The sequence below is a fragment of the Oncorhynchus masou genome, chromosome 26 (assembly GCF_036934945.1).
Source record: "Oncorhynchus masou masou isolate Uvic2021 chromosome 26, UVic_Omas_1.1, whole genome shotgun sequence".
NCBI lineage: Eukaryota > Metazoa > Chordata > Actinopteri > Salmoniformes > Salmonidae > Oncorhynchus > Oncorhynchus masou.
The window spans coordinates 17,237,297-17,252,851 of record NC_088237.1 but is presented as its reverse complement, the minus strand read 5'-3'; the positions used below and the strand labels follow the sequence as shown (position 1 = coordinate 17,252,851).

The 15,555-nt window shown below is 45.6% G+C and overlaps 1 protein-coding gene across 5 annotated transcripts in view; it reads right to left on the bottom strand.

The window, feature by feature from the left end:
• Positions 1-693: 693 nt before the first annotated feature.
• Positions 694-15,555, bottom strand: part of LOC135514900 (USP6 N-terminal-like protein) — a 94,800-nt gene continuing 79,938 nt past the window's right edge. For 4 of the 5 annotated variants that reach the window (XM_064938612.1, XM_064938611.1, XM_064938609.1 and 1 more), the window contains 9 exons: positions 15,138-15,245; positions 14,598-14,707; positions 13,688-13,736; positions 9,835-9,955; positions 9,217-9,311; positions 8,496-8,561; positions 6,520-6,619; positions 6,106-6,258; positions 694-3,626 (listed from right to left, as the gene is read on the bottom strand). In XM_064938612.1, the coding sequence (XP_064794684.1) occupies positions 2,020-3,626; positions 6,106-6,258; positions 6,520-6,619; positions 8,496-8,561; positions 9,217-9,311; positions 9,835-9,955; positions 13,688-13,736; positions 14,598-14,707; positions 15,138-15,245 (2,409 nt within the window). In that variant the 3' untranslated portion in view covers positions 694-2,019. Of the gene's footprint in view, positions 3,627-6,105; positions 6,259-6,519; positions 6,620-8,495; positions 8,562-9,216; positions 9,312-9,834; positions 9,956-13,687; positions 13,737-14,435; positions 14,559-14,597; positions 14,708-15,137; positions 15,246-15,555 lie in introns of those variants that run through there. The other variant, XM_064938613.1, reaches the window with a different exon arrangement.

Genomic DNA, 15,555 nt, shown 5'->3' with positions numbered 1-15,555 from the left:
GTATTGTATAATATATCCTGTGTTTAGTTCAGCCTGCACTGGTTAAAGACAAGTTTTGTGAGAGGTTACCTGGTGGCCGTGGGATTGAGGCATCCATTGAATGTTTAACAGTGGCTGTACTACCGCCAAATACAGTGCTACTAAAGTACAGTAATGTTCTATGCATTAGCACTGTACCGCCACATGATGGCACCATTGTATCCCTTGAGAAGCAAGGGTTTGATGAAAGGCAAATTGAGTGGAATGTTCAGAATGTAACTATTGCTATGACCAAATTCCTAGTTTGGCCCACAATACAAATATTTTGGTCGCAATAAATAAAGTACAAGACAATGTGCTAAGTGAAAAATAACATGCAATACTCTTAGTAAAGCACGTAGGGGTCCTGGAAAATTGGCCTGGATAATCCTTTAAGAAAAAATGGTCTGTAAAATTAAGATGGTGTTGGCAGCTGCATAGGGTTGGAAGAGGTTGCAATTAATTTTGACTGAAGTTGCTCTCCACTAGAGGGTAGTGTTTCCTCAAATATCAGCAGATGAATAACGTTGGCACTTATTTGGCACTTATCCCTTTTTCCAGTATCCGGCCTGAGCTTTGTGGTCCATTCATGTAGAGTATGTATGAAGACACTTCACTGATGTATGAAGGGAATAGCAATAACATTCTTACAGAAATAAATCTACAGACACATGATCAGAAATGCACACCCCAATTTGTTTTATTAAGTAAATAAAAGTCTCTGAAGAATGACCTGAAACCATTTTGCAATTATTTAACAAAAAGAAGGAATGACTTATTTGCATGTTCAAATAATAACAGTATAATTATAACTGTTTGAGAATGATAAGCATTGTATCAAAAAGTACATAGTTGAGAATCAGCAATAAAAGGGGAGGTGGTTGAATATGTATTCAAATGTGTGATGTCACACTACAAAGTAGTATGTACAGGTCAGTAAGTGTTGATTTAATATGTAAGTGCTGGTAACTGAACAGCAGTGAATGTGACTGCTGAAAATACAAGACATGAGTTGACAATTAAAGCATATTGCAGCTTAGTAAGTACTTCAACACCATCATCTATAGAAACCTCTTGCAGCAAGCTGACACTTACTCTGTGGTGATGAAAATACCGTACTGTTAATATTAAATTAATGTTCATGTAAACTTTTCAGAGGGAAGTAAATCCTACATAACTTCAGGGGAGAAAAGGGGCGTTTTTTTCTACGGACGACAAAACAGTTCACTGTTACAGTCCCAATAAGGGGTATAAAGCAGACACTGGCCTCGATACCCAAACATACTGTACACACTATTTGGGTTACAGAAATGCTTTGCAATGACTAGAAATTACAGTGGTCGCTAAACTGAGCGACAGAATAATCTCAATTAAAAAATTAAAGTTGAAAAAATGGTCCTTATACAGTGGAGGTGCTTCAAAATGTAAATGATTTATTTTCGACAATGATTTTAAATCTGCACTGATCCGTAAATCTATTATTTGACAAAGCTTTGTTTCTTCTCTCAGAAAAATAAGATATTCACAAGCATATAGAGTAAATTGACCTCTAAAGTAGATGTTTTGGAAGTAACTAAAGATGGAAAAGAAAAAAGGAATCATTGAGTTTGTCTCGCCAGGAGAAGTGTCCCTGTCTACTCATAACGTTTCAATAACTCAGTATATTAACCAAACATCATTTACTGTACATTTTCAACTCTAAAAGATATATATATATATATATATATATATATACTTTTAACTCCTGTCGTTAATGATTTAACATCCAAAAAATAAAATAATCAATCTTCAGTGGGTTTTTAAAAGGGATCCATAAAAACGTCAAAAGCTGGTATCCTGCAGCATTCACGATGCAGTATGACTTTATGGGTCAGAACGTCACGTATAAAGCACAAACAGACCAAACTAAAACTCCTTAACCCCAGTAGGACTACCGCTGGTCTCTGCTGCCACAGTGTCAGTGACTACACCTCAGTGTCTTTCTATCCCTCTCGCCTCCTATCACAGCAACATAGACTCCTGCATGGTGAACGCCTCTGGTGCGTGCCTGTAGTGTGGTCCTCCGAACAGCGGGGGGAGCTGCTGCCTCATGGTGGGCTGCTGCTGCTCGTGGAACTGTGTCCTGTAGTGAGCCAGGCCGTCAGGGCCGGGGGGGAAGGTGAACTCCTGCACGGGGGACATCTGGGCCCTCTGGAAGCTGGGGGATCGGGGTACACCTCCAGGGGCACGTGACATGTCACCACCTTCCTGCTGCCTCCACGGCTGCACCTCCGCTGCCCCTCCCCGGCCTGGCCCCTCAGACAGGTAGGGTTGTGTCTGCTCCCCTCTCCTCCGCCCCTCGTACCTGTTGTAGGCAACAGGAGGGTACACCGGACAGGTGGCTGCCTCGGAGGTGAGCCGTGTGGGCTGACGCAGGTATGTGGCGGCGTTACTACCAGGGCTGTCCAGCTGCAGTATTGTGCGGGGGACCAGCGGGGCTACAAGGGTCCGGGGGGGCTGGGCTGAGCTGGGAGGCTGCCTGTGGGTGGTGGCATAGGAGTTGTTCATGAGGGCCTTCTCCGGAGAGTGGCTGGGCCGCTGGGTGGTGACGTACGCCCTCTCCCCATACAACAGACCCATAGGTGGGGTGCCTCGGGAGGGCGGGGGGCCGTAGTGCCTGTCCTCTCCCAGTCCCCTCTGCTCTAGGCTCACACTGTATGGGGGGTAGTGGAGTGGCACCATAGCAGGCTGGCCGGGGGAGTACTGCTGGGGGGGGGTGTGGTACTGGCTCTGGCCGTTGGGGTGGACATAGGGTTTACCCCCCGCAGGGCTGTTGAGTGACAGGGCAGCAGGGATGTGGCGTTTGGCCTGCCTACCCACTTGTCCTTGCAGGCTGGGGGTGGGGGGTAGGGACGGCGATGGTGGCCTCTCCAGCTCCTCCACAAAGTCCTGCTCTGCCCCCCCGGGCACGTTGTCGTACTGAGAGGAGTTGGAGCCGCGGTTGGAGCCTGGGATCAAGCCCCTGGAGCGGGGCCGGGGGTTGAGCAGCAGGGTGTCATCAGGGCTGGAGGGAGCCGGGGAACCACCGCGGCTCAGCTGGATCTCCCTGGCAGCCGCTGCCTTGGCCGCCTCCAGCTTGGTCTCGGAGGGCTTGACCCAGCGCGGGGCGATGTCTTTACGAGAGCTGCTGGAGGCGGCATTGGAGTTATGGTTGGCCGTGGCGTGGTTCTGAGGCTTCCCTCCATCCACCACTTTTATAGGAGGGTTGTTGTGTGGAGAGGAAGAGGGCGCCGGGGACGGTGTAGGTGTGGACCCTCTCTCTGGAGTCGCAAGGGGGGGGATGGAGGGCTGTTTGCAGTGGGGGTCGAGGTGGACGGCGTTCTCTCCGGACCCCCGTGATCTGGCCTCCCTCTTCTCAGCCTTGTGCTGCCGGACCAGCTTCTCCAGGGAGTCCCTGCCCGCCCGGTTGGGGGGTTGGCTGTCCCGCTGTTGCTCGGGGGAGGGGCTGGGTGCTTTTGGGGGCTCGGCCGGCTGGGCGTGGCTCTGACCATTCGCCACGTGGTTCTGGTTCACCGCCGGCTCTGGGGGAAGCTGCCCAAGAAGCTTCTTGGGATACTCGTCCTCTTTACCTGCACAGATACAACAGACAGAAGGTTAGAGCACCTGGAGGGGAACACAAAACGGAAAAGGCATGTTTTCAAACGATGAATATTAAAAAAGGGCAATATGGATTCATGCAACATCACTGCCGACGAGGGGCGAAAATAAAGAGAGAATTACATTCACCACAACACTGAATAATCACGTCTCCACAGGCGAGAAACCAACCAAGGACATAACAAAACACAACATCTGAAATATATCTGATATTAAAATCCCAGCGCGCGAGCCAGAGGCATCCAATTAGGAAGTGCCATTCAAAAGTGTAGACTGAAATAATGTGTTTTCACTCAGTTTCATTAAAATGTACTTAGCTGCAGCAGCAGGCCGACCTCAAAAGGTCAGACTGAAATGAGCTAACGGACTGTCCTTAAATACTTTAGAAGCACTTGTAGGAGGTAAAGTAGGAAACATGGCTGAGTTAGCAGTCAAGGACAAAAACCATAAATATCTCAACTCCATGCTGTTTTAAACTCTATTACTAGATGAGTATATTATTATTATTAATACATGAAAATAAAGTGCAGTACAGGTGACATAGATACAGAGAAACAGACAGTGAAGGTGGGACACTGGATGTGTTGGGCTCTGGTAGGAACAATGTGTCCACAATCACCATAGAAACCAGGAGACACGAGCTGGAGAAGAGGAAGTGATGTGACAGGACCAGGATGTGTTGTGAGTTTGAACCAGGAAGTGCTGTCACTGACTTATTAACTAAAGTGGCTCTCTATTGTGTAAGAAAGTGTCCCATTTCCCTGTCCTTAGACTGAATGGGTGAAAACAATATGGAGAAACTCTGCCTGTAAGGCACAGCATCCATCTCTCCTACACAGCTTCCTGTCCTTCTCTACTTTCACTTAGAACCACTCATCTGAAAAGCCTGGATAAGGGAAATAATGGCTCTTAGGTTGGGGATAAAGGAAAGGAGACAAGAAGTCAGAAGCCATTCAAATGTATTGGGACCCAGCCGAGATCAGTGCTTTATTGCTTTCACCCACCCAGTCTTCTCAGTTTGGACTCAGGAGAGGAATCCACTTGAGAGTATTGAGGATTCACCCAGGAAATATGTGTTCACTGATACAGGTGCTTAAGGGTTGCCAAGTTAAGGGGAGGATGCAGTCTCCACCCCACAATCAAAATGTAAACACAGACAACAACCTATTCAAACCTTTGTTTAGCCTCTTATTAAAAACCTCATCCAGCAATTTAACTGTCAAAGTTGGAAGAGTTCTGGGTTGAAGATGAGCTCCGAGTGCTGCAGTCGAACAGAAAGCCTCCACTGTTGAATGATACTTATTATCCTGCCACCAGGAAGAGAAAATAGCTCTCTCACCGTGTGTGTGTGTGTGTACACACACAACCAGGGTGGTAGGATGCCACAGTATATTAGGACATTTGGAGGTTAAGCCATTATGTAGCCTACAATGTTGTGCAGCGACCAGTCAAAGCTTTAGGCGAGATGTATCTTACTAACTGAAAGTATTGACTTACAGTATTTTACTAACTGAAAGTATTGACTTACAGTATCTTACTAACTGAAAGTATTGACTTAAAGTATCTTACTAACTGAAAGTATTGACTTAAAGTACTTTATAACTGAAAGTATTGACTTAAAGTATCTTGTTAACTGTAAAGAGGAATTAAAGTATCTTACTAACCGTAAAGTAGGATTTAAAGTATCTTACTAACTGTAAAGTAGGAGTTAAACAGTTACTACTGTATTGATAATGACTATCTACAGTACCTCGCTAAAAGCAGGCAGAGACAACGAGTGTGGTAGTAATAGAGGAGGATAATCCCTCAACTAAAAGACTCCAAGATAGCTTTACCAATAGTAGCTTTACCAATAGTAGCCTGGCCTGAGTTGTAGTAGCTACTGCACAAGGTTGTGGTAACATTGTGAGAATGCTCTGTAAGAAAACCCCAGGGCTGCTGGGTAGACAGGCGACAGACAGGCGTAAAACGGAGGGACAGGCGGAGGAAGGGAGGGATGGACAGATGATGAAACAGGGGAACACCAGTCAGGATAGCCCACCGGTTACTGTCGTAGGAGGGGATGTGGCCCCCACTCCCACCCACACTTTTGTAGGCTGGGCCGAACCATTGGGAGAAGAGGGAAAAGAGGCAGATTAAGCAAGAGGCAGAAAGCAAGATGAGACAGACTGCTATCACTAATTACTACTACCACTGGTAATACTACTACATAGCAGCCAGCAGGAGAGCTGTGTGAGTGAGTGAGTGTGTGAGTGAGTGTGTGAGTGAGTGTGTGAGTGTGTGTGTGAGTGTGTGTGTGTGTGTGTGTGTTTGAACTTTGTGATTGAAGGGGAATGTAAGTGAAGTAACATATGCAGGGTGATACATCCGTTGTCTAATCTGCGTGTGTGGGACAAATGTATAGCCTAATGTAATCAGTGTGTATGAGAGGTGTTGGGGGCAGAAGGCTACCTGGTGCGGCCAGCTCCAGTTTGGACCTCCTTAGCTCCACCATGTTGTTCTGCAGCTGCTCAATCACAAAGTCATCCTCATAGAAGAAGTCCTTGGCCAGAGTCACCTGCAGAAACTCAACCAGATCCTCCATAGACAGCTTCAACAGGTGCTCTGCAAACACACACACACACACACACACACACACACACACACACACACACACACACACACAACACACACACACACACACACACACGGTGTGAGAACACTTTCTCCTGTGCAGTTTGAGGACAGTCACAGATCTTAGAGGTTAGCGGAGGTGGTTCAGTGAACATGATGAGCAACTTTGCCTGAGACCTGAAACTGGGGCTTTAGTTCAGTGGGCTAAAACCAGGTGGTCACAATAGCACAATCCTATTGTTCTGGTCTTACTCTTGTGCAGTTTGAGGACCGTGTAAGACATGGCGGTCAGAACTCTCTCTCCCTCCAGGATATAGATGTCCCAGATCCGCAGGGTCAGGGTGAAGGGGGTCTGAGGGAGATTGGAAGAGACAGAGAGAGGAAGAAAGATAATGAAGAAGAGAGAAAAGGAGAGAGGATGAGTGAGCCAGAATGGAGGAGAAATAAATATATTTTCAAAATATAATTGAACACTTTTTTTAGCGCAACACCCGCAGTAGGCATGGTGTGATAACGACTGTTGCTTCACAAAGACATATTTAGAAAAGCTGCAGGCCTAAAGGATACAGAGGGAAGGGTTTGATTCAGACACTCACCCTGTCTAACATTCTGATACAGAGGGAAGGGTTTGATTCAGACACTCACCCTGTCTAACATTCTGATACAGAGGGAAGGGGATGTGAATCAGACACTCACCCTGTCTAACATTCTGATACAGAGGGAAGGGGATGTGATTCAGACACTCACCCTGTCTAACATTCTGATACAGAGGGAAGGGGATGTGATTCAGACACTCACCCTGTCTAACATTCTGATACAGAGGGAAGGGGATGTGATTCAGACACTCAGCTTGTCTAACATTCTGATACAGAGGGAAGGGGATGTGATTCAGACACTCAGCTTGTCTAACATTCTGATACAGAGGGAAGGGGATGTGAATCAGACCCTCACCCTGTCTAACATTCTTCTACAGGACGGAAGGGGATGTGATTCAGACACTCACCCTGTCTAACATTCTGATACAGAGGGAAGGGGATGTGATTCAGACACTCAGCTTGTCTAACATACTGATACAGAGGGAAGGGGGTGTGATTCAGACACTCACCCTGTCTAACATTCTGATACAGAGGGAAGGGGATGTGATTCAGACACTCACCCTGTCTAACATTCTGATACAGAGGGAAGGGGATGTGATTCAGAAACTCACCCTGTCTAACATTCTGATACAGAGGGATGGGGATGTGATTCAGACACTCACCCTGTCTAACATTCTGATACAGAGGGATGGGGATGTGATTCAGACACTCACCCTGTCTAACATTCTGATACAGAGGGAAGGGGATGTGATTCAGACACTCACCCTGTCTAACATTCTGATACAGGACGGAAGGGGATGTGATTCAGACACTCACCCTGTCTAACATTCTGATACAGAGGGAAGGGGATGTGATTCAGACACTCACCCTGTCTAACATTCTGATACAGAGGGAAGGGGATGTGATTCAGACACTCAGCTTGTCTAACATTCTGATACAGAGGGAAGGGGATGTGATTCAGACACTCACCCTGTCTAACATACTGATACAGAGGGAAGGGGATGTGATTCAGACACTCACCCTGTCTAACATTCTGATACAGAGGGAAGGGGATGTGATTCAGACACTCACCCTGTCTAACATACTGATACAGAGGGAAGGGGATGTGATTCAGACACTCACCCTGTCTAACATTCTGATACAGAGGGAAGGGGATGTGATTCAGACACTCACCCTGTCTAACATTCTGATACAGAGGGAAGGGGATGTGATTCAGACACTCACCCTGTCTAACATTCTGATACAGAGGGAAGGGGATGTGATTCAGACACTCAGCTTGTCTAACATTCTGATACAGAGGGAAGGGGATGTGATTCAGACACTCAGCTTGTCTAACATTCTGATACAGAGGGAAGGGGATGTGATTCAGACACTCACCCTGTCTAACATACTGATACAGAGGGAAGGGGATGTGATTCAGACACTCACCCTGTCTAACATTCTGATACAGAGGGAAGGGGATGTGATTCAGACACTCACCCTGTCTAACATTCTGATACAGAGGGAAGGGGATGTGAATCAGACACTCACCCTGTCTAACATTCTGATACAGAGGGAAGGGGATGTGATTCAGACACTCACCCTGTCTAACATTCTGATACAGAGGGAAGGGGATGTGATTCAGACACTCACCCTGTCCAGGAAACACTGGAAGAACCACTTCATAGTGTACAGGCTGGTGAACACCTCCTGTGTGTCCTGAAACAGAGGTCAATGAGCTATTACCCCTCCGTGTCCGTGTCCGTGACCGTGTGTGTGTATGTGTGTGTGTGTGTGTGTGTGTACATACATGCGTATTAAAAAATGGCAGTGGCCTTTGTTTAACAGCAGTGAATCCGCCAATGTGCCCTAGGCCCCATATTAAAAGCAGAATAAAAGCCATGTTTGTCTGTCTGTGTGTGTGTGTGTGTGTGTGTGTGTGTGTGTGTGTGTGTGTGTGTGTGTGTGTGTGTGTGTGTACGTACATGCATATTAAAAAATAGCAGTGGCCTTGGTTTAACAGCAGTGGTGAATCCACCAATGTGCCCTAGGCCCCATATTAAAAGCAGAATAAAAGCTATATCTGTGTGTGTGTGTGTGTGTGTGTGTGTGTGTGTGTGTGTGTGTGTGTGTGTGTGTGTGTGTGTGTGTGTGTGTGTGTGTGTGTGTGTGTGTAGACAATGCATTTCTCTCTCATCATTCCACCACCCTTTAATCTCAACACATCAAAGGCTGCTGCTGTGCCACTCAACTCAGTCCCCCATACCAGCTGGCTTCGGCTGTCATTTATATACCACTACCCCCTCCCCAGACTGTGTGTGTGTGTGTGTGTGTGTGTGTGTGTGTGTGTGTGTGTGCGCTCTGCGGGCCTCACCAGGTGTGACTTTAGTTTGGGCATCATCTTCTTGAGGATGCGGTCATGGTGCTCCTGGAAGCGCATCAGCTTGGGGAAGCCGGGGATAAAAAACCCTAGAGGGGCGGAGATCACAGAGCATTTTTATCAAATGTAGGAAATGACTCTGGTGGTTCTCGCTGTGTGTGGGTCTGAATGGAAGGGACGGGAGATTGGGTGAGCTCTATAGATATCTGGTAAGGAGGTGTAAGGGAGGGTTCTCTAGAAATGTGTTTCTTCACGTTTTATGGGGCCCAGAAGAGACAGCCTAAGTCCTGGAAAGGTATGTGTGAGTGGGTGTGTATACAGTGTGTGTTTATATTCTATCCGCACGTTCCTGTGTCACTGGGGTCATGTTGGCCTTAAGGAATGTTTGGAGTAAAAGACCAGAGCTAACTATCCTATGTGGTCTAGGGCATGGCTGTTCATACCTACTTAGTGTGTCTGGTCTAGTATGCTACCCCTGAATTGACTTGTATCCTATATGGTGAAATGTATGGCATGGCTTAGGCGTGGGTTTTGCGTGGGCTATTGAATGACGGTCTAACACTTCGATAGGATGTTACACAGTGTGTAGTCTGTGTGTTCTGGTGTGTTTACCATGCATGGCGTGTTTCTGTCCAGACAGCAGTTTGACCAAAGCCCAGAAGGCATCCTCTTCGTTCATATAGATGAGCAACAGAGCAGTGATCTGACTCATGCCCTGGCAGTACCCCACCTCCTATACACACACACACACTTTTATAATGTATAGACAAACATACAGCCAAATACATTTAAACTCAGTTTTTCACAATTCCTGACATTAAATCCTAGTAAAAATTCCCTGTTTTAGGTCAGTTCAGATCACCACTTTATTTTAAGAATGTGAAATGTCAGAATAATAGTAGAGAGAATGATTCACATTTACATACACTCAATTAGTATTTGGTAGCATTGCCTTTAAATTGTTTAACTTGGGTCAAACGTTTCAGTTAGCCTTCCATGAGCTTCCCACAATAAGTTGGGTGAATTTTGGCCCATTCCTCCTGACAGAGCTGGTGTAACTGAGTCAGGTTTGTAGGCCTCCTTGCTCACACATGCTTCTTCAGTTCTGCCCACAAACTTTCTATGGGATTGAGGTCAGGGCTTTGTGATGGCCACTCCAATACCTTGACTGTGTTGTCATTAAGCCATTTTGCCACAACTTTGGAAGTATGCTTGGGGTCATTGTCCATTTGGATGACCCATTTGCAACCAAGCTTTAACTTCCTGACTTTATTTATTTTACCTTTATTTAACCAGGCAAGTCAGTTAAGGACAAATTCTTATTTTCAATGACGGCCTGGGAACAGTGGGCTAACTGCCTGTTCAGGGGCAGAACGACAGATTTGTACCTTGTCAGTTTGGGGGTTTGAACTCGCAACCTTCCGGTTACTGGTCCAACACTCTAACCACTAGGCTACCCTGTCGCCCCAAGACTGATGTCTTGTGATGTTGCTTCAATATATCCACATAATTTTCCTGCCTCATGATGCCATCTACAGTGCCTTGCGAAAGTATTCGGCCCCCTTGAACTTTGCCACATTTCAGGCTTCAAACATAAAGATATAAAACTGTATTTTTTTGTGAAGAATCAACAAGTGGGACACAATCATGAAGTGGAACGACATTTATTGGATATTTCAAACTTTTTTAACAAATCAAAAACTGAAAATTGGGCGTGCAAAATTATTCAGCCCCCTTACTTTGTAGCGCCACCTTTTGCTGCGATTACAGCTGTAAGTCGCTTGGGGTATGTCTCTATCAGTTTTGCACATCGAGAGACTGACATTTTTTCCCATTCCTCCTTGCAAAACAGCTCGAGCTCAGTGAGGTTGGATGGAGAGCATTTGTGAACAGCAATTTTCAGTTCTTTCCACAGATTCTCGATTGGATTCAGGTCTGGACTTTGACTTGGCCATTCTAACACCTGGATATGTTTATTTTTGAAACATTCCATTGTAGATTTTGCTTTATGTTTTGGATCATTGTCTTGTTGGAAGACAAATCTCCGTCCCAGTCTCAGGTCTTTTGCAGACTCCATCAGGTTTTCTTCCAGAATGGTCCTGTATTTGGCTCCATCCATCTTCCCCATCAATTTTAACCATCTTCCCTGTCCCTGCTGAAGAAAAGCAGGCCCAAACCATGATGCTGCCACCACCATGTTTGACAGTGGGTATGGTGTGTTCAGGGTGATGCGCTGTGTTGCTTTTACGCCAAACATAACGTTTTGCATTGTTGCCAAAAAGTTCAATTTTGGTTTCATCTGACCAGAGCACCTTCTTCCACATGTTTGGTGTGTCTCCCAGGTGGCTTGTGGCAAACTTTAAGCAAAACTTTTTAATGGATATCTTTAAGAAATGTCTTTCTTCTTGCCACTCTTCCATAAAGGCCAGATTTGTGCAATATACAACTGATTGTTGTCCTATGGACAGAGTCTCCCACCTCAGCTGTAGATCTCTGCAGTTCATCCAGAGTGATCATGGGCCTCTTGGCTGCATCTCTGATCAGTCTTCTCCTTGTATGAGTTTAGAGGGAAGGCCAGGTCTTGGTAGATTTGCAGTGGTCTGATACTCCTTCCATTTCAATATTATCGCTTGCACAGTGCTCCTTGGGATGTTTAAAGCTTGGGAAATCTTTTTGTATCCAAATCCGGCTTTAAACTTCTTCACAACAGTATCTCGAACCTGCCTGGTGTGTTCCTTGTTCTTCATGATGCTCTCTGCGCTTTTAACGGACCTCTGAGACTATCACAGTGCAGGTGCATTTATACGGAGACTTGGTTACACACAGGTGGATTGTATTTATCATCATTAGTCATTTAGGTCAACATTGGATCATTCAGAGATCCTCACTGAACTTCTGGAGAGAGTTTGCTGCACTGAAAGTAAAGGGGCTGAATAATTTTGCACGCCCAATTTTTCAGTTTTTGATTTAAAAAAAAAGTTTGAAATATCCAATAAATGTCATTCCACTTCATGATTGTGTCCCACTTGTTGTTGATTCTTCACAAAAAAATACAGTTTTATATCTTTATGTTTGAAGCCTGAAATGTGGCAAAAGGTCGCAAAGTTCAAGGGGGCCGAATACTTTCGCAAGGCACTGTATTTTGTGAAGTGCGCCAGTCCCTCCTGCAGCAAAGCACCCCCACAACATGATGCTGCCACCCCCGTGCTTCACGGTTGGGATGGTGGTCTTGAGCTTGCAAGCATCCCCATTTTTCCTCCAAACATAACGATGGTCATTATGGCCAAACAGTTCTATTTTTGTTTCATCAGACCAGAGGACATTTCTCCAATAAGTATGATCTTTGTCCCCATGTGCAGTTGCAAACTATAGTCTGGCTTGTTTATGGCGGTTTTGGAGCAGTGGCTTCTTCCTTGCTGAGTGGCCTTTCAGGTGATGTCGATATAGGACTCGTTTTACTGTGGATATAGATACATTTGTACCCGTTTCCTCCAGCATCTTCACAAGGTCCTTTGCTGTTGTTCTGGGATTGATTCGCAATTTTGGAAATTGCAACCAAGGATGAACCAGACTTGTGGAGGTCTACTATTTATTTTCTGAAGTCTTGGCTGATTTCTTTTGATTTTCCCATGATGTCAAGCAAAGAGGCACTGAGTTTGAAGGTAGGCCTTGAAATACATTCACAGGTACACGTCCAATCGACTCAAATTATGGCAATTAGCCTATCAGAAGCTTCTAAAGCCATGACATCCTTTTCTGAAATTTTCCAAGCTGTTTAAAGGCACAGTCAACTTCATGTAAGTAATCTTCTGATACAGTGAATTATAAGTGAAATAATCTGTCTGTAAACAATTGTTGGAAAAATTACTTGTGTCATGCACAAAGTAGATGTCCTTACCGACTTGTGAAAACTATAGTTGGTTAACAAGAAATTTGTGGAGTGGTTGAAAATCGAGTTTTAATGACTCCAAACTAAGTGTATGTAAACTTCTGACTTCAACTGTACACAAACTCACTTTTCTATATTTCTACACAGGAACAGAAAAGGTTGGTGGATGGAGAGAACGGGGAGGATGATCAGGAGGAAAAGGACGAGGGAGAGGAGAAGGACGAGGGAGAGGACAAGGACGAGGGAGAGGACGAGGGAGAGGAGAAGGCCGAGGAGAAGGCCGAGGGAGAGGAGAAGGCCGAGGGAGAGGAGAAGGCCGAGGGAGAGGAGAAGGCCGAGGGAGAGGAGAAGGCCGAGGGAGAGGAGAAGGCCGAGGGAGAGGAGAAGGCCGAGGGAGAGGAGAAGGACGAGGGAGAGGAGAAGGCCGAGGGAGAGGAGAAGGACGAGGGAGAGGAGAAGGACGAGGGAGAGGAGAAGGACGAGGCTGTAGAAATTAGTTGATTGGGAAATGAATAGGTAGAATAAAGAAAAGTGGTTCCGGGTGATTCATCCTGGAATGTGTGTCGTGTGACTCACCGTGTTGTACATGGAGTAGGCCGTTAGGACGTGGAACAAAGCCTGCTGCCTGAAAACAACAACAAACAGTCAACCTACTAATATAATGACTAGACATCTGATGGAAGTGCAGGTTAACTATCAGGAACATCTCAGGAGCTTCCCAATTCATCACAGAACTCAGGTTGCTTTTTTATTTAACCAGGTTAGTCTCATTGAGATACATTTTTCAAGAGAGATCTGGTCTTCTCTCATCATTCAAATGCTCTAATAGTTGTACTTGTCTTCGAAATGAGATGAAGGAATGCACGAGTGATTTTTACTTCCTATATTTGGCCAGTAATGGCAACCTTTTATGTTTGAGGCAGTAGGAAAGGTTATGCTTTCATGTCAGTACTGAGGCAATGCGTTTAGTTCCTGTGAGGCTGTGGCTGCCAGGTCCATGTTGCTCTCTGACTCTTTATTTCCCAGGGGCCCCTGGTTCTGGCTCTCTCCATGATGTCATCAAGCAGAAGTAAAAACACAGAAAAGGGAAGTGTGTCCTCTGACTTCCTTATAGGGAAATGTCCATGTCATCCACCATTATGACAGAAAGAGGTATGGCCAGATAGATGTGCATCATGGCCAAGGCTACGACCAGGGGTTTTTCCTAGTCAGGCCACATGGTCAAGAAAAACTCCAGACCCCAATTAAGGGTACTATTCTGTAACTATTCTGTAACTAAGTGTAGATGATGTACTTCTCATCATGTTGAGCATGAGACACTGACTTGACGTCGTAGCGGGTCATGAACATGATGTGGACCCTGTGTTGTGTGTGTGTGTGTGTGTGTACAGTTGGAGGGAGATACTGACTTGACGTCGTAGCGGGTCATGAACATGATGTGGTTCTTGTGTTGTGTGTGTGTGTACAGTTGGAGGGAGATACTGACTTGACGTCGTAGCGGGTCATGAACATGATGTGGTCCCTGTAGGTTCGGTTCACATCCAGGTCAATCTGACGGACATCAGGAGACAGACCTCGAGCCCTGAGCTTCAGCTTCTACACACAGGAAACACAACAACACAGAGTCACTGAGGGAGTTAGTGAGTGAGTGAGTGAGTGAGTTAGTTAGTGAGTGTGAGAGAGTTTGTGAGAGTGAAATACAAAGGAATAAAACTACTCAACCATCCCGCAAATCTTTGAGTTATATTAAAGCTATATTATATATATTAAAGCACACCTGTCCACACCCACACCTCCCCCCGTAATAATGGATGAAGCTCTGAAATCTAATAAATCAGGGGGTGCCGGCCTGGTTATGAATGTTAATAAGACCTGGGGTATAATGAAGCTAGCTGAGTGGAGAGAGACAATATGAGAGTCAAGTGGTGTGAATGTGTATAGTTCCTACATGACTTTGCCCAGGGAGAAAGGAGATAGGATGTTGGTCCTATGCTGTGAGCTCTTGGCTCGTGTTTCCATAACGTACCTCGTAGAAGTCTTTCTTCTCCTCCTTTATTTTGGGAACGTCGAGGAGCAGACACCACACCTCTCCTCGGAGCTGTAGGGGAATTCCCTTATAGATCCGCCTCACCAGCTGGAGGGAGACATGGATACGGGGAAAAGGACATTCTTAGTGTAACATCAAAGAGACCATGCTTCACCTTTCAACCACACCCCCTAGCCCTAACACTCAAGTTCAAAATGCCTTTGTGCCCAATCAAATTTGAGCTACACAACCGAACAGTTTTCATGATGAATTGATAGTATGAATAATCTGACTCACATTCAGCATTAAGGGGGTACAATCAATCATCAAGAAAACATCAATCAAATGTTGCTCATGTGGTTAGTATGAGAGGACAGGTAGGTGTGTGTGTGTGTGTGTGTGTGTGTGTGTGTGTGTG